Source organism: Rhinolophus sinicus, chromosome 7 (genome assembly GCF_057876585.1).
Source record: "Rhinolophus sinicus isolate RSI-liver-muscle chromosome 7, RSI-T2T, whole genome shotgun sequence".
NCBI lineage: Eukaryota > Metazoa > Chordata > Mammalia > Chiroptera > Rhinolophidae > Rhinolophus > Rhinolophus sinicus.
Genome location: NC_142507.1, coordinates 10,574,379 through 10,600,545, shown reverse-complemented (window position 1 = coordinate 10,600,545; position 26,167 = coordinate 10,574,379). Strand labels below are relative to the sequence as shown.

At 40.3% G+C, this 26,167-nt stretch overlaps 1 protein-coding gene across 1 annotated transcript in view; it reads right to left on the bottom strand.

Annotated features, from left to right (window-relative positions):
• Nucleotides 1-25,168, bottom strand: part of TRAM1 (translocation associated membrane protein 1) — a 28,129-nt gene extending 2,961 nt beyond the window's left edge. Inside the window, exons 1-10 of the mRNA XM_019726113.3 lie at nucleotides 24,849-25,168; nucleotides 18,191-18,254; nucleotides 16,344-16,465; nucleotides 16,113-16,229; nucleotides 14,705-14,763; nucleotides 12,945-13,029; nucleotides 6,342-6,412; nucleotides 6,143-6,247; nucleotides 5,200-5,343; nucleotides 4,729-4,889 (exon numbers count right to left, since the gene is read on the bottom strand). Coding sequence (XP_019581672.3) covers nucleotides 4,729-4,889; nucleotides 5,200-5,343; nucleotides 6,143-6,247; nucleotides 6,342-6,412; nucleotides 12,945-13,029; nucleotides 14,705-14,763; nucleotides 16,113-16,229; nucleotides 16,344-16,465; nucleotides 18,191-18,254; nucleotides 24,849-24,971 — 1,051 coding nt within the window. The 5' untranslated portion in view covers nucleotides 24,972-25,168. The remainder of the gene's footprint in view (nucleotides 1-4,728; nucleotides 4,890-5,199; nucleotides 5,344-6,142; nucleotides 6,248-6,341; nucleotides 6,413-12,944; nucleotides 13,030-14,704; nucleotides 14,764-16,112; nucleotides 16,230-16,343; nucleotides 16,466-18,190; nucleotides 18,255-24,848) is intronic.
• Nucleotides 25,169-26,167: the final 999 nt, after the last annotated feature.

The window sequence follows — 26,167 nt, the reverse complement described above, 5'->3', positions numbered from 1 at the left end:
ATACTCTGGGTGGTGAACACACAATGGAATTTATAGATGATGTAATATAGAATTGTACACCTGAAATCTATGTAACTTTACTAACAATTGTCATCCCAATAAACTTTAATTAAAAAAAAAGAAAAGAAAAAAAAAAGGAGGGCCGGCCGGTGGCTCAGGTGGTTGGAGCTCCATGCTCCTAACTCCGAAGGCTGCTGGTTCGATTCCCACATGGGCCAGTGGTCTCTCAACCACAGGTTGCCAGTTTAATTCCTCGAGTCCCACAAGGGATGGTGGGCAGCACCCCCTGCAACTAAGATTGAACAGGCACCTTGAGTTGAGCTGCCGTTGAGCTGCCGCTGAGCTCCAGGATGGCTCACTTGGTTGGAGCGCATCCTCTAAACCACAAGGTTGCCGGTTCAACTCCCACAAGGGATGGTGGGCTGCGCCCCCTGCAACTAGCAACGGCACCTGGACCTGGAGCTGAGCTGCGCCCTCCACAACTAAGACTGAAAAGGACAACAACTTGAATCTGAACGGCACCCTCCACAACTAAGATTGAAAGGACAACAACTTGACTTGGAAAAAAGTCCTGGAAGTACACACTGTTCCCCAATAAATTCCTGTTCCCCTTCCCCAATAAAATCTTAAAAAAAAAAAGAAAAGGAAAGAAACCATGCCAAGATTCTGGAAGCTTTATACAGCACGGAGTAACTACAAAGGAACTCATACCTAGGTACATCACAGTGTAACTGCCAAAAACAAAGACTAATTATCAGACTGAATGAAGTAAAATGAAATCCAAATATATTCTGCTTATAATAGACACAATTTAGATTTAAGGACAAACAAAGGTTTAAAGTAGAAAAATATAGGAAAAGTTATATCATGATGATATTTTACTCCAAGAAAGTTGGTGTAGCTAGGGTAAATTCGGACAAACTAGAGCTAAAGATGGACACTTGATAATAAAAAAGGACAAATTCCATAGAAATTCATAACCACCCTATATTTTGATGAACCTTTAATGCATCTTCAAAATACTTAAAGCAAAACTTACAAGCTACAAGGAGAAATGGTCAATACTTTCACAGTAAGTGACAGAACAAGCAAAACTCTTTCCACCAAATCAGTAAAGACTCAAGACTGAACAACAATGAACACATTTGACCTGACACCTCTAGAACATAATACCCAACAAATTCAGAATTCGCCTTCTTTTGAAGTGATGCTGAGCCATAATGAAGCCTCAACAAACCACAAAGAACTGCTGTCATTCGGAGCATGTTCTTTAACCTTAAGAGAATTAAGCTAGAAATCAATAACAGAAAGAAAACTGGAAAGTGCCAAAATATTTGTGCATTTAACAATGCACTTATAAATAAGCCATGGGTCAAAGAAATCACAACTGGAATTATAAAATATTTTAAATTGAATTTATAATGTAAAAGACCTATCAACTTGTGCAGTACAGCTGAAGCAGTGCTGAAGGAAAAGTTTGCTCTTAAACTGCAAGGAATTCACATGAAGGGATGAAAATCAATGATTTAAAGATCCAAGTCAAGAAGGTAACCACAATAACAAAGCATCAAATTAAACCGAAAGAAAGAGAAATAAGAACAGAAATAAATGATCTGAGAAAATAAAAAAAGACAAATGTGGGCCAGCCTGGTGGCTCAGGTGGTTGCAGCACTGAGCTCCTAACATCAAGGTCACCAGTTCGATTCCCACATAACCCGTGAGCTGCACCCTCGAGAGCTAAGATTGTGAACAACAGCTCTCCCTGGAGCTGGGCTGCCGTGAGCAGTCGGAGGTTGGCGTGATCTACTGTGTGCTGCCGTGGGCTACCGTGTACTGCCAGGAGTGGCTGGCAGACAGTGTGAGTGGCCGGCAACCTGTGTGAGTGGCCGGCAGCTGACGAGAGCTGTCGTGAGCTGCTGTGAGCAGCCGACCTACAACTGGTGACCGACTGCCTCAGCCCCGGGGGGAGCACAAGGCTCATAATACCAGCCTGGGCCAGGGAGCTGCGTCCTACACAACTAGACTGAGAAACAACGGATTGAACCGGAGTGGGGGTGGGAGGATGGTGGAAGAAAAGGGGGAAAAAAAAGACAAATGCTGGTTCGTGGCCGATGGAAAGAAAAAAGAGAAAGGCATAAATTATTAACACAGGAAATGAAAAATGGAAATCACTGCTGTTCTACAGGCATAATAAGATAACAAGAGAACATCGTGAATAATTGTATATCAATACCTTTGCAGATTCATAAAAATAAACAAATTCCTTGAAAAACACAACTTACCAAAAGAGGTACAGTAATAGAAAATCTAAATAATTCTATTATCTACTAACGAATGTGAATCTGTAGTTAAAAACCTTCCTATGAAGAAGATTCTAGGTTAGATAGCTTCACTGGTGAATCTTTCCAAACATTTAAAGAAGAAATAATGCTGATACTACAAAGGACAAAACTGCCCAGGGCTTTCTATAAAGCTAGCATACCCCTGATACCAAAACCTGACAAGGACGTTACAGAAACAAAACAAAACAAAAAACAAAAAAAAACCCCCTAGTTACAGGTCAATCTTTTACATGAACACAGATGCAAAAATTCTAACAAAATATTGGAAAAATACCCAATCCAGCGAAAGCGATGTATTATCAGCATCAGTTTGGGGTTATTATGCCAGAAATGCAAGATTGGATTTATATTTGAGAATCGATACATTACAAAAAATACACATCAGTATGCCTTATGAATACAGTTATAAAAATCCTGAAGAAGACACTAGTAAACCAAATCAAGCAACTAGTAAAGAGGATTACATACTGCGACACGTGAGAGCTATCCCAGGAGTGCACTGTTGGCTTAACATTCAAAAATCAATTATAATGTAATCTATGATATCAATAAAGGACAAAAGCCATCTGATAATCTCAGGAGATGCAAAAAATGCAAGTGACAAAATCTAATACCCTTTCAATAACAAAAAATGTAAACTAGGAGTAGAAAGGCACTTTCTCCACCTGAAAAAGACCATTTAGGGAAAACCCGTGGGCAACCTTATATTTAATAGCAAATGGAGCTACCCCAAGGTCAGGGACAAGGCGAGGATGTCTGCTCTCGCCACTTCTATTTGACATCTTCCTGGAGGTTCTAGCCAGGGTAATTGGCAAGAAAAATGAAACAAAAGGCATCTAGATAGGACTAGAAGAAGGGAAACTACCTTTATTTGTAGGTGACATGATCCCGTATACTAAAAATGCAAAGGAATCTACAAAAATTTTCCTATTAAATAATAATAATTAAAAAACCTAGTAAGTTCAGCAATGTTGCAGGACATAAGATTAACATGCAAAGGTCAACCGTATTACTAAAGACTAACAAAGAAAAATCCAAAATTGAAATTAAGAAGACGATTCTACTTACAACAGCATCAAAAAGAATATAAAAAGAATAAAACACTTAGAATAAATTTAATAGAAAAAATGGCAGATTTAACACATTGATAACTACAAAATTTAATAGAAAGAAATTAAAGAGGACTCCCCTAAAATAGAAAGACATTCATGTTTAAGGCAGTCTACAGATTCAAGATAGTTCATTTTAAAAGCCCAGTGGGCTTTTTGCAGAAATTGACAAGCTGATCCTGAAATTCATATGGAAATGCAGAATAATATGAAAAAGAATAAAGCCAGAGGACTCACATTTCCTGACTGCAAAACTTACTACAGATTTACAGTAATCAAGACAGTGCGATACTGGCATAAGAACAGACAGATTAAGAGAACAGAATTGAGAGTCCAGAAATAAATTCTTACTTTTATGATCAACTGATTTTCAACGAGAGTATCAAGACAATCAATAAAGATTTGTCTTTTTAACAAATGCCAGAACAACTGGATAGCAATATGCAAAACAATGAATGTAAAATGGTGTAGCCACTTTGGAAAACGGTTTAGCAGTCCTCCCAAAATGTTAAACATACAGTTACCATACGACTCGGCAATTCCACTCTTAGGCATATAACCAAGAAAGCAAAAAACAGGTATTCAAACAAAACCGTGTACATGAATGTTTACAGCTCTTTTCATAATAGCCAAAAAGTGCGAACAACCCAAATATTCATCAACTAATATGTGGATAAACAAAATACAGTATATTCATACAATGGGATATTTTTTGGCCACAAAAAGGAATGAAGTATCAATATATGCTACACATGTATGAATCTTAAGAACATGCTAAGTGAAACAAACCAGTTGCAAAAGATCACATGTTGTATGACTGCATTTATGTGAAATGTCCAGAAAAGGAACAGTCAGTCAGATGTTACAAAAACCAAAACCAAAACAAAGAACTATTCCACTTGGGACTAAAGGGCAGATGGGTTGCAAAGAGGTTTTGTTTTTTAATAAGATGCTTGAAAGCACAAAGTTTCTCTCTCTAGGTTAGTTATTCACTAAAACTGCGCCTATGCATTGGTCTATAGTGGCTCACAGTGATCAAGGAAGACACACTCGTGAGAGAGAAACTGAGAGGACAGCTTCTGAGGAGAAAAACTGACCCCAGGAAATGAACAAACTGTAGAGTGGGGAAAGATTACTTTGCTGCTAATTTGCTAAAAAGTAGAGTAAAATTTTCTTTATAGGATTTTAAATCTTAGTAAGATTATAAATAAGACCCCAGAACATTAAAAAAATTTTTTTTTCTACTTCTGTTTTTTCACTGCTTACTGAATACAAACCTGTTCCTTTTCTAGAAGACCTGCCTTTCGTCACCGTTGGTTTCTTCTTCACAGTTGGTGCCTGCAAAGTAGAATGTTCCCTCCACCTCCGAAGCTGAAAATTAATGAACTTCCACATCATGAATGCCTGGGTAATGCAAATTGATGCCAGAACAGCAACTCTGAGAATATTAAGAAATAAACAAAATATTAGCGTGCATCAAAACAATGCCATTGAATAGTCTACCTTGTTTTGATACTAGTAATTTAGTGCTAAATTCCCAAGATTATGTTAATAATTATCCCATTAATGATTAATCCCAGAAGTTTAATAAATGCTTTGGTATTTAAATGTAGACACATGAAACTGCAATAGGTATGAAATGAAGCCAAACAAACAGTTTCCCTAGCCCCCATATTCACTCCTTTATTTTTCAGATAATACATACCATTCAGCTGCACTAAGTGAGAAAAACAGTAAACTGACCATACCTTACAGCCAACACGTTGAAGTTTCCTGCACTGAAATCTAGCTTCTGGTTCTCTGCTCTCGCGAGGCCAAAGCCCACAGTGAGGACCGAAAGAATTAAAGTCAGAAGTCTTCCCAAAACAAACAGAACGGCCCAAAGAGAAAACCTGGAAGAAAAGTGTCACAAGTCCAATTCATAAAATGGCAAAGATAAGAAAATATTCTAGTAGGAATCAGATTCCTATTTAGAAAACGCACATTAAAACACCATTTCCTATTTTTCGGCCAAAAGGATTCTGCAAGTCAAATGTTTGGAAAGTGCTACGTTATATCACACTTTTAGAGATACATATTAGCACACTTAATGTGCTAGGAAGTTTGTTAAAGAAACGTTTGATTTTTTTTGTTTAGCTGGTGCTTTTTCAAAAAAACATAACTACTATTAATGATCCTCAGAACTAATGGTATGCATGATTTTCAAAACTGCTGAACAAAACAGAAAGTGTGTTGTAAACAGGACAGTAATTCTCACTTAAGATTCCCACTTCTGCCGTTATTTTTAGGGTTTCACAGTCTACATGTCACACCACTTCAATTCTGCTTTCAGTTCAATTTTCCCATCAAAATAGTTTAATATCTTTAAGGCGATATAATCTACTATTTCATTTTCTTCTGAAAGTTCACTTCCCTATCATTCTTTCTCCAAAAGAAAAACATGTGTTAGCGAAATTGCAGAATTCAGAAAAGTAAACCCAAAAAACCTTGAAAATTACAAGTTCCAATACAGTATTCTCTAGCCTAAGAATGACTCCACTTTAGAGAATAAAATACCAACCTGCGCTGCTGAATAGTTTCATTTTATTTAAAGCTGCTTCTAACAACTTACAAAGTAGTATAACTGCAGGGCCCTTGGCAACGCAGCACTGACTTTAATTACACAAGAAATAAAATGGCTAACCAACTTACCCTTTCTGATACTTTTCATCGCTGAAATAAAACAGGCGGGAAATGTGGAAAAGAAATTCAACAAAATAATGCAGCACCAAAAGAACAAGTCCGAGGTGATTCAAGCTGTTAAAAGAACAAATTTAAAATGACTTATCAGTGAAGATAGATTGGCACAGTCTGCCCAGGCCACACACACCCAAGAAAAATCCCAACTCACTTCAAAAGATAAGCTCCAGCGATGTGAAAGAGGTAAAGACCGATGTACACAAGCTGGCGAGGAATATCTTCCTGTAAACAGAAAACTGCGTTAGAGATGAAAACATGCCGCAACATTTCTGTTCCTCAGAACAGTGTGGTGGGGTGAACAACGCGCTACCCACCACAGGAGGCGCGGACCCGAGGCTTTTCCTACCCGCACCCCACCCCGCTGCTCACCCCAGTTCACGGCGGTTAGCGAGTCATTTAACCTCACTTGGCTTCAGCTACCTCATCTGTAACATGTCAGTAACACCTGGGTTTGCTTGAATCCCATGAACTCAAAATCCCTTTCAGTGCTAAGATCTATGGTTCTTTTTATAACAAACATTTATTACGTGACACGATATTAATAACCATAATGATGTCCTCCTAATACTAAAACTGCAATGTTTATAGCAGTAGAGATGCATTTGTTTACCTAAACTTGTATTTACATTTTTCAGCTCACACTCTTAGTCCCTTTCATTATCAGCTATAGTCATTAAAATTGAAGGTTAAAATTTTATCTTCTCACTCAGGGTACCACCTAATTGTATATTCTTTCTCCTCTTAATAACCCTGTAAACCAAGTATCCAGATTTTTCCTTTGCTTCTCTTTTATTCTTCCACAGTCTCTAGCAACCTGGTTATCTTGGAAAGTGTTTTTAAAAAATGTAAGTCAAGACACACTGGTGGATCACGAAATCAGTCGAGGGGGTCACACTACCCTCTTTTAAAATATGAAACAGAATAGAAAGTGCTAGAGTGTACAGCACATTGTACTGTTTCATGAAAACTGTTCCAGATTTCACACACACACACACACACACACACACACACACACACACACTCACACACAATTATGAAGTAAAACCTAGTTTTTCATCTTGGGTTGTAGTCAAGAATGTTTGCAAAATACAGAAAAGGGCCCAATAAACACTTGTTGATTTATAAAATGCCTGCACCTCTCATTTCTACTCTCTGATTTGGGCAGTTTTCCATATATAGGTGTCCCCCAGCTTTTCACTTTACGCCACTTTCCTTTTACGAAAGACTTACATTAGGATCTGTTTTTGCTAATCGAAAGAAATCTGAAGAAGATTATCAAAAAAGGCGAGAAGTGGAAACAGCGCTCAGTATTTGTTCTGCAGGAGCCATTACAGAGGCAGTGCCACCCCGAGCAGGTGGTCCCGCCAAGCTCCTTCCCTGGGAACCCCACTCAGCATCTCAGCATCAGGCCACCATAACTTTGAACCACGTCTGTGAGCATCTGTACTTTATCTCAATTTATTTTGCGCATCTGTTAGCAAGATGTGTCCTAAGGTAATTAACTGCTTCTCTGCTTTACGCTATTTCGGCTTAAGAAAGGTTTCACAGGAATGCTCTCCTTTTGGATGGCAGGGAAAACCTAGCCATACATACATGGCATATTAGCCTGGCAGATTTTAGAAGGCCCTATTAGCCTGTTAGCACTCTTCATGTAATTAAAACTATTAAAACGGTGGCAAGCTGACCTGCATTCCTCTGGCTCCTCACTAAACTCTCCGGCATCTAGTCTGTCTGAGCACAGGCCTCTAATTGGTCCTCTATTTCTCCCCCTCCATTTCAGTGGAGAGCTGCTACGTAAATTTTCTGAGAAAGAGTAGAGATTTTACAAGCATAGTTTTGATGCTGAAAACTCTTCTCAAGTACGAGTGGTGTGCAGATTGGTGTTAAAAAGGCAGAACACACAGTCGAGTGGTACCCTGTGTAGTACCACGTCTTGGGACTTCCGGGGCAAACTCCCAAGACACAACACCAAGAGTACAAAGTGGCTCTTCCAACTGCAGGGAGAACTATCTCTGAGAATAAGAGTCTTAAGATCCTTGCCACATAATTTTCAAGCTTCAAATGAATTATTTCTCCTTCCCAAAGGAGAGAGGGAGAGAAGTGTTGAGAAAAAATGCTGAAGCTCAACCACAGGAAACCTTTTTATTCTCTCACAATCATTTCAGAACAGCTCAGCTGTAGTATTATCAATGTAATTTGATATGCTATATACACGTTTCCCAAAGTGTGATGTGTGTATCACTGGCATTGTACAAAATGATTTTAGATAGTACCAAACAGAACACTTTAACCAGAATTTTTAAAATAAAATATTTTAAGTTACAGCAAGGTGGCATGTAAATGACCTGATAGGGGAAATACTGCCATATTCCTTCAGATGTGCTCGTTAATGCTGCAAATTTCTGACGAAAAACAGACCAAGGGGACCCTCAATACTTATAAATGAAACCTTTATAGTTTTTAATTGCTGATTGAACATTAAACTCTTTTCATTACATAAAAACTTGTGTAAATCAATGGAAAAATTAGTCCGCTGGGATAACTTCTGGAAAAAGCATTTTATTGAAGGGTAACTTCTTGGGAGGACTAAAAAAATATCTAAATTTAAAGAATACGTTTTAAAAATACATCATTTAGCAGAGAAACTAGCTGCCTGTTTCCCTCTCTGACAAATCTAAAACCACCATTATAAATGACAAGAAAACCTACATTTCGATAAACCATTCCATTTCTCTTATCTTTTGTCTGAAATCTCAACTTAATTAGGTAAAGTAAGGTTGTGCGTGCCGTTAGGTAAGGAAAAACCCAGAGTCTCTTGCCTAAATTCAGGTTCAACTTTGCATCTAGCCCTGCCTTTCTTATAGTTGACCAAATGGAGAGTAAAACACCATCACCACCTTCTATCTTCACAACGATTAAATGCCTAGCAAGAGTTTTCAAAATAGTTTCTACTACTTTCAAAAGGACAGAGTATCAAGAACAGTTTTCTAGTAACGTTCCCTTCAGCTATGTTTTCTAAAGCAATGTTTGTACACTCCGAGCCTAACCAGAGAAAAAGCAAAAATAAGTGAGTGACAGAGATGAGTATAATACCACAGGGAGTGGTGGAGACTGTGGGGAACTAGGCAACACATACACCCTAGATTAAAAACATTGCCATATTATTTTAGAAATACAAAGGGAACAACAGGGTGATGTAGCATGATTTTTTAAATGAGAAATTTAGAAAATGGCTGCTTTTAGCATCCTTGTTTTAGGCCAAACTCTTCTGCCATTCTCCAATCCTCATGGGGTGACAGCTCCTCTGCAGGGGTGCTTACATGTCTGAGGCCATCAACAAAGACCTGGCCCAGCACCATGGTCTTACACGTGGGGTTTACACGTTCCCACGGACTCCGGGGAGTGGGGGAGAACAGAGGAGGCTGGTGGAAGAGGGCCTCGTTAGAGGGAGTTCATGGTAGCAGTTCACTGGCCACATTAGAGCACTGAAACATCCAAAAGCAGCTCCTCACTGTTCTAGAGTCTAGAGTCCAGAAGAATACAAAAGTGACTGAGAGAAAGCTATTCTGGTTTCTCAAGACGTTTTCACACATCATCCTATGATTCTGTTATGTAAATCAACAAAAAAGAGCTTTTTCTTCCTTGAGCCAGAAATGAGGTTTTCCTTATTTGTAATGAAAATGAGTTATTAGAAAAGCTTCGCCAAGTTCTTCTATATCCTTAATGCTAATGTTCAGGTAGTTTACCTAAGGATGAAATCACAGATGATGACTTAAAATTCTGATAGTCTCATTTGGCATGGAAAATCTGATAAATATAGTCCACTTAAGCCAAATTTTAAAATTATAAATAACTTCAAGTGACATTTTTGGTTGTTATTCCAACATCTTTTTGTTAAAAAGGTCAGCCATACTTGTATAGCTCAGTGAATTTCTATTTTTTATAAGAAAATGCTTTTCTTAACTACACTATACTAAAAAACAAGCTTTAGACTGGATATCGCATATATGCCCTAAGCCACCGATGGAGCCATCTCATATTGAAATCTTTTCAAAGCTCTCACAGGGATCTGTATGACTAGTTTATTCTGAACAACAAGTAGATATTTGGGTAAGATACATAGCCTTGAAATCCTCAATCGGTATCATTTCTAAATGCTAACAGAGGTCTAGCGGAGGAATCAGTAAGAAGTAAAGATGTACTCTGAAAAACTGAGAGGATTAAAAAAGTGGCTCTAGTGATCAATGAATGACATTATCACGGTAGCATCTGAAAAGCGTGAATACGGCTTTCAAGAAGTAAGTGGGGAAAACGCATTATTTCTCATTTAATATACTTTATATGATATATAATTAAACTAAATATATTGAATATTAGAAATAAAAACATTTGGCTGTTTCATCCAGTTCCCTGAAACCTCATATATTTAAGTTGGCTAAGAAATTACATTTTGAATCTTCACATGGGCAAAATGGAGGATTGTTTATATTGACGCATACTTATTATATGTAATTAAAATATTCTCCTTAAAAAAAACAACTGAGTTACTTGTGACTAACACACCTCTTGAACTGCTACCAACAGTGTTCCTTTCTTTCTTCATTTCTCTGCAGGATCAGCTCAAAACAATCACTATACTAGTTGCTTCCAGTAAAGAGTTCTTCCAAAAATACTTTTCAGAGTAAATTTTAAGAAACTGTTTAACACATATGCAGCTGTTACTTTCAAATTATGTTAATTACTTGAAACAGTTACTTTTGACTGCAATATGTAGGTGTTAAAAATAGTCTCCGTCAAGTTCTAAGATATGCAAATTATTCCATAAAAATGAGATCGCATTTCTGGAGAAATGCCATCTGGCAGGAACTGATAAGAAAAGAGCTTTGGGAACTAAAATGAACAATTACTTTGAAATGTCCCTCTACTTACATGGTCAATGAACACAATATAGATATACAGATTAATAATGAAACCTAGAGGTACTATGTCCATGGGTACAAAAGTACATGAAGAAAGCTTTAAATAGTTGAGCCATGGTACTGAGACATCAAGAAACCATGAGCCTCTCAGCAGCGCTGTCCAGCAGGTCCTGCAAGGGTGGAAATGACCACTATCTCTGCTGGCCACAGTGCTAGACAGTGTAGCCACGTGGCTAATGAGCACTTGAGATAAGCCTGGCATGATCGAGAAAGTGAACTTTGTTGCTATTTACTTCTAATTAATCTAAATGTGACTAGCGGCTACTGTTTGGGACAGCGCAGGTCTCGGACATCTCCGGTTCACACTAGGTGCTTACTGAAAACGGAAGGGCTACTGGAAATTGTGAGCCTAAGAATTTTATCTTAAGACAGTTCTAGGTCAAAGGTTTTACGGATCACCGTCCTAATCCTTACAATCAACTGAACTAGAAAAACACCCTCTTTATAAAAGAAATCAACATAAAAAGAACTTTCAAGTCATACAGAGTACAAGGGCTCTCACTGGTGCTGTTTTTCAGTCACAGCAGACAACATCAATGACAGACACACAGGACACAAAAAACACAGACACAAAACAGTAGTAAATCAGGTACCTATATTCATCAATTAACTAAATTGTACATATAGAAATCAGAGCTTGTGGCGTTTGAGAGGGCAGAGATAAACTGGTCATTGGAAGGGTTCTTACACTTATGTTTTGGAAAGCTTCTCAAAGTAAGGCAATACAAAAATGTTTTAAATGTGGAAAAATGTAAATATATATACAACAGAGTATAATGAATCCCCAGGAACCCATAACCCAGCTTCAACAGTTGTTAACTCATGTCCAAACGTGTTTCACCCATGTCCTCACCCATGTATGATTTCATGCATGAAATTTTAAAATAATCTCTCCCCCTAAAAGCAAATAAAAGTGCTTGATTCATTTATGGTAGGGAAAAAGTATTCCAGGAAAAAGAACCGCTGTGTTGGGATTATAAAATGAGAGACTTTTCAGGTGAACGAAGTATAAAGAGAGAAGAAAGAGGAACCAGGGTTGGGGGGTTGGCACAGATGAGAGAAACCCTAAGAGGACAGGTGAGCGGCTTGTAGTTTAAGGCAACAGGGAGTTAGTATGGGTTTTAGAGGAGAAAGAGTTAAATAAAGGAAATAAAGTTGATTTGTGATGTCATGGAAGTCTGACTTCAGAAGTACTGAGGGCAAAACTAGAAAAAAGAATACTGCCGTGCTCTAGCAGTTTCTTTCTTCAAATAAAACAAACATCTTTCCCACATGCTAAAAAGGGAGTGCTCCGCCCACCTCAGGAAAAGCTTCTCTGGTGAAATATTTAACTATGGTTTTCTTTTTTCAATACCGAATTTTTCTTTGGGACTTACACAAGGAACTGTCAGTTGAAAGATAATCTGATTAATCCTTTGGGTCTCACTTGTGAAACTGCTAAGAATATCAATAATATGAAACTAATGTTACATCTCAAAATGTGTTTAAATTTTAATTAATTTTAAATTACTACTAACATAATTTTAAAACGAGCAATTAGCATGTCAAATGTAAAAGATCCCCTTCTAAGTTACAATAATGACCAAAGGTTTTTTCAATAAATAGTTAAGGATACTTAGTCTTTGCGGAAAGATGGCAGCTGGGAGAAGAATGGGGGAAGAGTTGAGGTGAGAGGGAGCTTAGAGACATTAGGAAATGTTTAATTTTAGAAGGACTTTTCAAAAAAGGGAAAAAAATGACAAGATAATTTTTTAAGTCACAAAATCCCAGCTTACTTTTTTGGTTTTCTGGAAGTAGAGTTCAGGAAAAGCATGAAACCAGTAAGCCAACTGTGATATGTAGAAAAACTTCATTTGAAATCTGCATAACACAAGAAAATAAAAAATACCTTTTAAAGCATAATACTTTAAAAAGAATAAAGTAAAAACAAAGTCTGGAAATCAGACTATACTAAGCAGTGAGTCTGTGTTATCATTTCAGGTCCCCTTACAACACTGTGTTCCTTACAACAACTCTCCCTCAGCCACGTCCCGTCTCCCTCGCACACTCCCACCATCAGTCAGTTCCTCTGGATTAAACAGCAGGAGAAAGACATCTTCTGCAGAATACTGTGAAGATGCAAGCTAGCTGGGAGGAACCAGAAGCCCCTGTCTACCAGTTAATTCATACTGATTCTGTGTCACGTTAGCGACAGAAAACGTAAGGAACATGACTGAGGGAGTCAAGGCACAGATCTACAAGGTTTCAGCAGAAGGGAAGCGGGAAAGGCAAAAGAGTGACCCAAAAGCCAAGTGCACAGATTAAACAATACCTGAAACTGGGATAAGCCCAATTTCAAATGTCCCCTGACTTTTTTCTTAGTGAAATATGGTATTGTACCCGGTTGGAATACTGAGAGCCCCAAATACGTGGAGGCAAAGCAGGATTAGAGAGAGGAGTGAGGCACAGAGGGTGCCCTGGGAGGCATAGCCTAGTCAGTCTAGAATCAAGTCTCCTCTGTGCATTATGCCCCTCCAGTCCTCCTGTTTTCTCTTTACTCTCCCTCTCCTGCTTCTCCAGAAGGCTAAAATAGAAAACACAAGCCAATCTGAAATAATTTCTGGGATGGGGGGCGAGAGATGGAGTCACACATAAATATGAGCTTATAACCCCATTCTATAAAAGTTCATGGAATTCATCTAATTTTGAACGTCAGAATGACTCAGCAGAGTGCGGATTATTGCTGGACTGAAACACAGATATGCACGGTCATGTTATTCCCTTATTATCTTTTTCTCCGGGTCTCACATCACAGTGCATTTCCTACGTGATCTCCAGGTGACAAGCACCTGTCGCCTGGCACAACAAAGGCTATAAAATAACAGGAGAGTTTCTACTGCTGTCCAGGCACCAACAGTCTCGATGGGCTCAGGCACAACCTAAGACTTACATAAATGAGACGATTACAGACCAGTCGAGACAACGTATGGGTACTACATATTCTACACCAAAATGACAGATTCAGGCCAGTGAAACAATATAGGCTGAAATACAAGAAAAACATGGAACCCCTGTACTAGAACTAAGCTGGAAGAATGAATAATTTAGTTGAATGTCTTTGTAACCACTAAGCTTCTGGCAGTACCTTACAGAAACTTTGGGGGCCAGAAAGATAACAAAGAAACAATCCCTACCTTCAAACTTACAGTGCAAAAGAGTAAGAAGTGGAAGGAGTGAAGAGACGGGGACAAAGAAAAGGAGCAAAGTATGGAGGAGATGGAGCTGTGAGGAGGAGAAAGGATGAGGGAGAAGAGAGGGAAAATAGCACTAAAGTTCTTATTAAAATCAGTTTCTTCAAGCTAACAAACATGTTAAAAAGGTTCTATGCTGAAAAAAGCACACAAGAATTATTTTTCTTATGGATGGCAGCGGGACTGCCAAAGATACAGTACTGGACGCATCTGCGTAAGGCCCGAGGGAGAATAAGAATGAATTCTGCTTAAAAGTGATATAACCATGGTCCTTAACTATGAAAAGCCTGCCAGAAACGACTTACGTCATCAGGTTATGAGGATAAGCCCTCCACAAGATAGTTGGGTCTGAGATGTAATTTTCCTAAGAAAAAAGATATAAAAATTAGTCTATCGGTACAATGTAAACTTCTTGGAAAATAAGACAGTATTTTCATTTCTTGCACATTTACAACTCCCCACATCAAGTACCAAAAAGCCCATTGAAGTCAAACTTTGCAGTTGTTTTACTTATTGTCAATTCAGTTGAACTGCTTACTTCAGTGAAGTGAAACTTAATATGAGAGATACGAAGTCCAATAAGACATATAACTCCTGGCCTTATAAATTCTTTCAATTCAGTAACATAAAAAAATACATGTATGCAAACAAACATCAAACAACCGAAAAACAGTAATGGCACATATCTGAGGTACAAGAGCTGTGGGAGAGATGAATTCTATCTCGGGTAATCAGAGAAGGGTTTCAGGAAAGAGGCAGCATGTGACAGGGGATGGGTGACCAAGGCGCTGCCAAGTTTCATAGGATTACGTCCACGTACTAACCAAACCTTTTTCTTAGTCAATGAGAATTACTGCACAAGAAAAAAAAATCTAACGTCACCTATCTCTAATAAGAATATTTCCTACTGAAATGTAACTTTTTTATATATTTTTAAAAAATGTGTAAGATAGATTTTTAAGCTGAAACTTATGGGTATCTATAAAGTATCAGTGTAAAATGGAATAAGCACTGACTGAAAAGGCTGAATTTTGGTCAGTGGCCAACAGTAAGTGTTGTACCCTGGAAAATCCACTCTGCCTATTTATTCATCTCTAACATGGTGATTAAAAAAAATTATGTGTCCTGACAAACTCAACAGTATGTAAACTCTGGAGTTCATGTAACTTTAAGGGATTGCTATTACTAACATTAAAGTAGACACTGCCTTCTCCCTTCGTTAGTTAGAATGATATGCTTAGAGGTTTAGATAGCCTTAACTGAAAAGTCAATCAACATTTTAAGTTGCTTGGAAAAATATCTGAACTGTTTTTAAAGCGGGAAATGACTAGAAACACTACCACTCACGTAACCTAGCAAAAGTATCACTGACATCTTACCCTTTTTGCTAATATAGAGATCTCTGCAAATGACTATGAGATATAAAAATAACATTCGGATGGACTAAAAACGAGTAAGGCTCTCTGAAACATTAAACACAGTTTAGAAGTTTTGCTATATAAAAAACTAAAAGAGCCTTGTTGATGAAACTTGACTTTATACTAACTAGTTCAATGGCAGAATTCTTCACCTCGGAGAAGGACAATGAAAGAGGGATTTTTCTAAGGTTTAGGATTTGCTTATGAGAATTAAAGAATAGGACATCATTTTCTGCTCTGGGTATATAACGTAAGTATTTTGAGAGACAAAAATTTAAACATAGTACATACTTACAGATACTAGAATGAATGTGCCCCAAATACAAGAAAAGAGGTAGAATGCACTAAGCTGACCAGATTCATTAAACTTGCTGTGTTTCGTTTTGGAGAAGTGCATTCGCCTGTTAATTTTCTAAAAATAAAAACAATCAATAATTAAGATTATAAAATACATTCAATATATATGTATCATAGCACGGAGAGCTAGTATTTTGCAACGTGTAGATTTCTAAGTTTGTATACTTACATCCAACACATACTCTTGAATTATGGCATGAATAATTATCGCCACTAGCATGTAGAAGAAAACTGTAGCCAAATCTTTGATACCGTAGTAATAAAGGGACGCTGATTCAGTGGCTTGCTCTTCTGAAGGCCAAAAAGGACAGGACACACAGACACAAAAATATACATGAGATTTTAAAAACAGCACTAAGTACAACACAGTTATGGAAACAAACAAAAGATGACTAACCTAATAAATAAGTACTACGGAAACATCATGGTAATTTGCTTTTTGGACATCTTGAGTCATAGGAGCAAAGAAAATTGAGGAGACTATCTATAAATCAAAAGCTTCGGAAACACTTGACACATGTTAGTCACAGCCATCAAAAACCAAAAAACGGGAGGAGTGGCCACAATCAGATCCGTGGGCAGATCGTAAAACTGATCTCATCCCAGGGGTTGAGACTAGGTTACACTTAGGTTATCTTAAAGTTATACTTAGTCCATTTGCCTGTCTTTTCAAGGAATTTTTGAAACTTTCTACCTTCTACTTCTACTTTCAAACTAGACATCACATTATGATTCTGAAGGAAAACCTGATTTAACTTACATTTGATTTAATTTTGATCTATAAGCAGCAGAGATAGAGGCAACTGCTACTGGAAATTGTTTTTAATCCTTGAAATTGCTATAACTGTTCAGAACCAATCTTAATCAAATACTTGGGAATTGGTAGAAGTGCTTCATTCTTCTCTGGCAGATTCAAATTTCAAAACAACTCTGTGGTTTTCAGTAATCTGATATTTAAGTTATTAAATAAAATATTCACAAAACTGTATACAGTGGTACCTCGGTTTTCGAACATAATCCGTTTCGGAAGACAGTTCGAGTTCTGAAACATTCGAAAACCGAGATGTGGTTTCCCCATACAAAGTAACGTAAAACGGATTAATCCATTTCAGACCTTTAAAATCAACCCCTAAAACTGCAAATGTAACATGAATTTTACTATCTAATGATACCATAGATCCATAAAATTTACGGCATTTGTAAACCGAAATGTTTGTCAATGGAGATGTTCGAAAACCGAGGTACTACTGTAATTGAGCAAAAACCCAACTCAAGTGTTATATAATTGATCTTACATTTTAAATAGAGAGATTCAGGGCAAGTTTACTGCCTGAATATGTTAATATTTTATTAACTGAATACCCCATCCCTCACCCATGCTAGTTAATGATATTACTGTATTCAACTACCATCAACTTCCAGTAACAACTTGATTTTCACATAATATAATTTAGAAAACTGTAATATATATAAAATATAATTGTTTGAAATAAAACCTAAAGGTATAGTTTGGGCACTATTACCAAATATCCCCTAGAGCTTGCTGACATCCTCTCTGATCAAAATAATGTCACAGGTAGAGCACAATGAAAAAGTGAAAATAAAATAGGTGTAGGTCCAAAATAACTCATAGGCCAGAAAAACTGAACCTAAACATTGTGTCTTTGCAAACCTTGACTGAACAATGACATTTGAAACAAATGTAAAATATCTATGCTTAGGATTGTCTTATGAAAAGATGAGAGGGCAAAAAAAGAGTTCTATGATGGAATTTCAAGCCCATTTACAAAAATATACAACAAACATTAAACACATAAAAACTGATTTTCACATAATATATAGGGCACAGTCAACCAAAAACATCAGATGTTGCATTATAAAATCATCGTAGTAATGATGTAATCACGAATGAGACTTGTAAAAATTAACGAAAAACCTAGTGTTCTTGGAAATTTCCAAGTCTGTCCGACTGAACTTTTCTATGTAAACAGAACATTCCAAAAGGAAACCACCTACCTGTTGCAGGAAGGGTAACATTGTACTGAAGAGTAACAAAAATGATAGCAGCTTTTGCTGTTATCTAGAAAGAAAAAAAAAAAAGATTAAGTCAAGTTGTGACCTCCCGGATAGATCAGGGGAAGATATTACAAGTTTTGTCCCCAAATCTAAGAACGGAGTGCACCCCAGTTCCTATGGTACCCTGAGGCACAAATGGGATTCCTGATTGCCACGGAATTGAGTTCACATAATTCACCAGAGCCTTCTGCATTTAGAGATATTGTGTAATTCATTCCTCACTGTAAGACTTCAAGAGACACTCCGCAGTTCCAGTAAACAGTGATTTGACAGATAATGTTTCTCTGCTCTAGACCTGTACAATGCACACACAATTTTTTCTCAGCAAGAAAGAATTTTAATGTCAATTAATAAAAGGAAGCACAGATACCATGACAAAAATGGACCAAGGTAGGTTCTGTGGTGTGTGGGTGTGTTAATCTCCCACACACCTGGCATAGATAGCTAAGTGGTCAATAAATATTTAACTGACCTGATTACTGGTAAAAGCAGTCAGAATAGAAAAATGGAATGCTTACTGAATATTTATAGGCACCAGGCACTGTGCTACACAAGAAAGGGTAACAAAGATAAATCGTATAACCCCTGATGACGAGGAGGTTAGTTGGAGCAGGAAGATAGGTAAAGACATTGTTATAATACGGTAGAATCAGCGCCAATGGGCACTCAGGATAAACATGAACTTTTCTGGTTTTTGTTTTTTTCCTGGGTGGGGACTGAGGCATGTTCTGGAAAGGCTTCTCAGAGGATGTGGTGAGCTGGTGTGAGAGCCGTCTCGCTGGAAAATAAAAGTTGACTGGGGGCTGAAGAGGGCACTACAGGTAGAAGAAACAGAAAGTGCAGAGGTTAACTAGCAGTAAACACAAGGCCTGGCATGGGTGCACATCAGCCGTGCTAGAAAAACCTAGAAAAGCTAGCAAGTGCTAGAAAGGGCCTCCTTGTTGAGCTAAGTAGTTTAGATTTTATTTTGGCATGACAGGAGAATTTTGAGGAGAGGGAAAAATTGCTGGCTGTGGCTTACTAAGTGGTCACTCAAGCCCCCATACTCCAGGCAGCAACCAGAATTATCTTCTGATCATGTAGCCCAGCTCCAGGGAGAGCCGTTGTTCACAATCTTAGCTGTAGAGGGCACAGCTCACTGGCCCATGTGGGAAACGAACCGGCGACCGTTAGGAGCCCGGTGCTCCAACCACCTGAGCCACCGGGCCGGCCCTCCCATTCTTTCTGGACTGAAGAACAAAGTCTTTAATGTGGCCCACGCCGCAATCCACGGGTTGACTCCTCCCCTTGGCCTCCAGCCTCATCTCAGACATTTCCTCCTGCTCCCTGGCCTCTTGCATTCCTCCCACCTCAGGGTCTGCGCACGTGCAGTCTATTTATGGGCAGTAGCTGAAGCTGTGGCCGTACATACATCGTCTAGGGAGAGTGCACAGTCGTCATAGACAAGGAGGCCATCAGACCGCGCAGTGGGCAGAGAAAAAGCTGGTGGCAAGACAAGAAATGATCAGAGAGGCAGAAAGAGAATGAAGAAAGCCTGACACCCCAAAAGCCAAGGGGGAAACATTTCAAAAGAGTGTGGTTAATAAAGGCAAAAGTTTCAAAAGCGACGTGGCAGGAAAAGAGTGCAATGGACTGGACAATTTAAGGAGTCATCGGTGGTCGTGGTTTGAGTAATTCCAACAAAGCAGTGAGAACGAAAGCCACATCACAGCCGACTGAGGAACAGAAGAGGAACAAAGTGGTAGGTACCTCGCAATCGGTGCCAGGTCACGACTTACGCAGTTTTTATGGTGGGAGAGACTGAGCTTGTGTGGGGGCAACCAGGAAGGTGCCAGGGAAAAGGGAGAAGTTACACGTAGAAGGCGATAATGGACGGCAAGATCTGGTAGGAATGAAATGTAAGGATAGAGCTAGAAGTTAATGGAACAGTTTTCTTCTTAGGCCGACAAGGTAATAACGGATGAGAGAGAGACATTCAAAAGGCAGGAAAGTGAAGAAATTCACATCTGATAAACTCTTATTTTCCATGTGGAAAAAAAGCAATGTCACCTGTGTAGCACAGTTGGGGACTTGAATGATGGTTTTTATACAGTTTCTTTAAGGAAAGGGGCAGGCCAGGGGCCAGTACAAAGATCATGGGTGTTACTGATGTCTGAGGTAGAAACCTTTGGTTTGTAATAATCTCTCAGCACGAGTACATGCCTTTCTCTTGCAACTCTTAGCAATCCATGAATGGGGAGACAGAAAAGGCAGAGGGTCGGCTAGATCCATGGCTGGATATTTGCAGGGTGAATAGGGAGAAGGAGCAAGAGGAAAAGCAGTTGAGGGCCTGGGAGGAGTGTGGCCAAGTCAAGACTGCAGGAAAAGCAAGGCGACGAGGAGGCTAATACACTGGAGAAAAGGAACAAGGGCCAAGGGGCCATAAAAGCTTGGACTAGCTGGAGAGCTGGCAGGTGAGCAGCAGAATCAGGGAGGGACGAACAGGGACGTTGTGGCTGAGCTAAGCTATAGAGGAACTCAGGCGCTGGAAACGAGGCAGGCCTGCGTGGCCAAGGCCAGGGTCTGACCACTCCAGCGAGTTGTTTAACTGCGGTAGATGGAAAGGTCACCCGAACACAAAAGGCCAGTAAGGCTTCTTGTTACAGTTTGGGTCATTCACGTGGATGTGTCAGAGCAGAATGATGGCATATGTTTCCAGGGGAACACTGCTTTCATGCCACTATTTTTAATACATTTGACTGATTACTAAACTTCATTTTTTAATTTCTTTTAGACTTCATATATGTAAACGCATGTGCGCGCACACACACACACACACCTCTTTCTAATTCACAATACAAGGTCACCACTACCATAGCTAAGACGACTTTTGTTGAAGAGTCCCTTACAAATGACAAGTGAAATTCTTCAACGACAAATTCAGTATCAAATTCCAAAAGCAAAAATTAGATTATGCTAAACTTCCAAACAAAATTAAACTTTGGCCTCCAGCTAGTCTAGCATGTGACAGTAAGTAGAATAAGAAGAGGAAAAAAATGCAAACTACACACCCCAAAAAAATGTACAGAAAAATGAAACCAGTCATCATGCTCCAAGCCGTTTCCAGGGCCCCTAAGCCTCACACCGTTGCCAGCACTGCTTTACTTAAACTAATTTTACAATTTATCAATAGTAAGATAAATCAGTTTGGAATAAAGTATACTACAGAAATATATAATGCACTAAAAAGTAAAAATTGCTGAGTTTCCGACAGTTCTGGATATTTATAGTGCTACGCTCCATTTATAAGAACAAAATGAGACTTATTCAGATATATCTTAAACAGGTTACCACAAATGTAATGAACTGTTTAATTCTATGTTGTATGCAACATCGTGAAAGTCGTAATATGCCTTTAATTAAGTAATCAACACTGGGGCTTGGCATGTTGTTGTTGTTGTTTTGTTTTGTTATATAAAGATGTTAACTATTTTACACTTGTTAGAGGTTGATGTGACTATTACATTGACCGGGGGCCTGAAAGATAAAAAGACAGTTTCTGAATATCAAATTCACTTCCCCACCAGCTTATATAAAATTAAGTTCTTAAAAGCAAGGAAAGAAAACAAAAAAATCCCTCACGCTGTTCCAAGATAGTGGTAATTGTAACTGTTCCCCAAACCTGCATGGTCCACACAACCTAGACTCCTGAATATTTGGAAAATATCTCCCTTCCAGAAGAACCTATTCCTCTAGAAAACCCCTAACTCCTCCTTCTGTAGTTCTTTCAGAAAACTTCCTAAGTATCCTTACGTTTTTCGACTGTGCAAATTTTCCTAACTCAAATGTGAAGCCATTAACTGTAGACCATGATTTGCATTATGTAGACAGATGCTGACTGCACTAAAAACATGATTTGAAAATTCATAAGCAATTTTTGATAACATGAAGTTTCCTGGAAATTAAACTCTTGTATTTCCCCCAACAGACTACTACCTCATCAATCTTCTCAGTATATATAATCTCTTCAGATGCTAACTGTTGGACTCTTCTCTCATATAAAAATGCCATCTTGTATTTTCCCACTGTGATCAAAGGAATAATAAGAACTACCACTTATGGCATGTCTTCTATAAACCAAGCACTGAACTAGTCATTATACATATTAATTTAACTCTCAGAGTAAGCCAGTGAGCCCCACTTTACAGAAAAGGAAACTAGTTCTGAGAAGTTAAATGACGTGTCCTAGGTCATCCAGTTAGCAAGTTGTAAAGCCTGAACTTGAACATGGGACCCTTAAGCTCCGGCATCTACGGTATGCTTCTACTTTACTATATCTATACAGAGTCTTCATTTTGGCTAGTAATACAGTACCTGTTATTGCTTTGTCAAATTCACCACAAATCCTGACATTTCCTCAATATATTTAAGGCTTAACAAAAGGCTTAACAGTTCTACTATAAAGACATCAACTTCTCTATTATTCTAGCACAAATACTGTCATTCTATAATTATGTTAACTTGGAGATTCAGCAGCAACTATTTTAAAGTGAAATAGCAAAAGTAACCTAGTCAATTTTTTCCCATACATAGATAACACGCTTTCAAATCCTACAACTTTAACATATGGTAAAACGTACAACCTGCACAAACTTCCCTCTTCTGTATATTATTTTAATGTTTGCTCTTGAACTAACTTTTAAAACTTCTATTGTGTCTACTTAGATTTATAAATTTTACAGATTTACATAAAGGTGCAAATCCACTGTTAAAAAACACGTGAGACAAGGTATACAGGTGGTGAGCTTCCCTAGAAACGTGATAAGAGAATATGAAATATTTTACATAAAAGAAAAGCTATACCATTTCTAAATGTCAGTATTTGTGATTTATAGTCCATTTCATCCAAAGCATTGCAAACATACCTTTTAGGTAATATTTCTCCTAAATTATATTTTTAAAGTCAGGAATTCTTATGTGGAGACGGGTTATGACAAGTTTTACAAAACTGTTGACTATATTGCATATGCAAAATATTACTTATAATATCAAAGCAGAAAATATAATATAAAATTCAGAAAGTGAGTACAAAGTTTGAGCACTGCGTTTTTAACATTATACATTCATCTAGTACCTTATAAACCAAATGCCTTAATATCATATTATCTGATCGTTGCAACGATGGCAATGAGAGTAGCACAGGTGACGTTACAGAGCAGAAAAACTGAGGCTTAGCCTTGGGCCACTCAGTGGGTAAGGAGCACAGGCCAAGCCTGAAACGCAGCATGCGACATGTTAGTTTCCTTCTACTTCCACTGTACCTACTACCTCCCTCCTTCGCAGGGGACTAAGTGGACATGAATGACACGGTCAGGAATAAAAAACAAAATCTACAGCCCATTTAAAGAGAAGCAAAAATAAACTTAAAATATGAAGTTACCTCATAACATTGAAAAACCCACATGGCCTCCATGTAAAAATCTTATTCACCTTGTGGTCACTGGCTGTGTCATTCAACTAGTTTTTTCCTCAAGAATTCCTAATGTCACTCATTCAACAAATGTTTTTCAAGCACCTCCTACCTCCCAGGCACTATTCTAAGCACTGGAAATAGACTCGTAAAAACCCAAAATTTCTGCCCCCACCGAGGTTACATTCCAGGAGAGGGGAGACGATGAATACGTACTCAGTCCATCGGATGGGGTTACACAGAAAAGTAAAAAAGGGACAGAAGGTAAGGAACGGGAGTGTGAACTGGGGAGCGAGGGAAAAAACCGTAGGATGTGAACGCGTTCACCTTGCAGAGTTTATTACCCACATTCAACAGCTGTTCAGTCAGTCATCCAAACACTAGATACGTGGGGAGGGAAGTTACACGCTCCTGACACTGCCATCCTTTCATGCAACTGAAAGGAAATTACTCGGCGCCGTGGCACGGCCGTGCAGAAGCTCGATTTCTGCATCAGATCTGGTTTCTTTAAGGAGAAAAGCGAGCGTCAGGGCAAAAAGTTCGGTAACGGGCTGGGAACGCGCCCCCTCCGGAGCCGCGGCTGCAAACAATCGCCGGCCTGCGTGCGCCCACCCGGGGCGACCGCTCGAGCCCCGCGGACGCCGCCCTGCAGTGGGCAGCAGACGCGGGGTCCGTGCTCCGCGTCCACCCCAAACTCGGTCCTGCCGGGGACCCCGCGGCTCGGTGCGCTCCGCCGCCCCCCCGAGGCCTGGCCTCCGCGGTCCCCCAGCCCCGCCGGCCGGCCGTCCCCCCAACCCGCCCACCCGCCCGGAGCCAGCTCAGCGGAGCAGGGGCCGCCCCCGCCGCCCGCCGGCCCCTCGCCGGCTGCCACGTAACCCTTCGCGGGAACCAGGAACTGCGCGGCGCGGCCGGCGGGAGGGGGCGGCGGCGAGTGGGGAGGGGCGGGGAGCGCGTCCGCCGAGGGGGCGACACGGCGACCCCCGGCCGCGGTGGGCGAGGGCCAGGCCCGCCGGGGCTCCGCAGCCCCAGGCCGGCGCGGGGCTGGGCGGGGCAGGCCGGCCCCGTCCGCCGCCCGCGTCCCCGCGGTCCCGGGCCGAGGGTGGCCCTGGAAGCGGGCGGCAGGGCGGTCGGGACGCGGGGCGCGCTCACCTCGAACATGAGCCCCAGGAGGAAGACCATCGCCACACAGGAGACGATGTCCGCGTGATTCTGCACGATGAACTCGTGGCTGAGGATCGGGGGGCTCTTGGTGCTCTTCTTGCGAATCGCCATGGTGAAGCCGCCGCCCGCGCCTGCAGGTGCTCCGCCCCGGCTCCCGCTTCCCCGCTGCTCACCGACCAGCTGCCGCCGCCTCCCCCCGGCTGCTCCTCACAGCCCCGCCGCCGCCGCTCGCTGGGGCTTTACTTCCCATCCCACAGCCAGTACGCAGCCGCTGGGGCCGCCCGGAAAAAAAAAAAAAAAAAAAAAAAGGCGAGCCCACAGCGGGGAGGAGCATGCGCACCCGGGAGACGGCGCTCGCTCGTGCCGCGGCCGCCGCTGCGAGCCCACAGCGCCGCCTGGGGACCGGAGGCCGTCGGCCCGCTGCCCGGCGAGGGTGAGGGTCCTGAGCGGCGTGTCCGCTGCTCCGCGCCGGGGCGGGGGTTGGGAGTCGTTGGACGCGCGAGCTTCCTGCACGTCAGCTGTTGACAGGCTGAGTCCGCTGCCGGGTCCCCTGGCCGCCACGTGCTGTGGCGTGCCCGGCCGCCAGCGTGCTTTCCCACCCTCCCGGCCACCCTGGGCTTGGGTGTCAGTGCCAGCTTCCATATTGTCACTTCTTCAAAGCCACTGCCACCAAGATCATCTCCACACATGAGTACTGCCTAACTACACAAGGGTATGGTGCATTCTTTTGTTTTAGCATCTGCCTTATAAATTAATTTCAGAGTTATTGTAAACGCTCCTGGGAACATTTTCCTATTCTTTTTTTTTCTTTTTTTTTTTTTTCATTTTCCTCTTCTTTGTAGGCTTGAACTAGTTTTTAAAAAAGAACAATTCCTATTTGGGCCCACCTACCCAGCCCCCACCGAAGACGACGGGATGGATCAGTTTGAGTTTACTTGCTTCATACTTATTATTAACAACACTTCTTAGTAATTTAGGGAGATGGTAAAAAGGTTTGTGGATGTGACACACCCTCCTCTTTCCTTTCTGCCCAAACCACGGCTCCTTTGTATTCTTTCTCCTGATGAATTGCACTACCATTTACCCATTTGCCAAATCTAGAAATCAGTCATCCTGCACTGATTTCTTTCAGCATCCTTCCACATCCAAACTATTATCAAACCCAGGCAATTCTGTCCTGCCTCCCGGGGAAGGTACTGTCACAGCCTCAGGAGGGGATTTAACCTCTTACCTACAATATTACAACTCTGGACAATCACTCAGTAGTTTGAGAACATGGGTTTTTGAATCAGAATTCTGCCACTTAT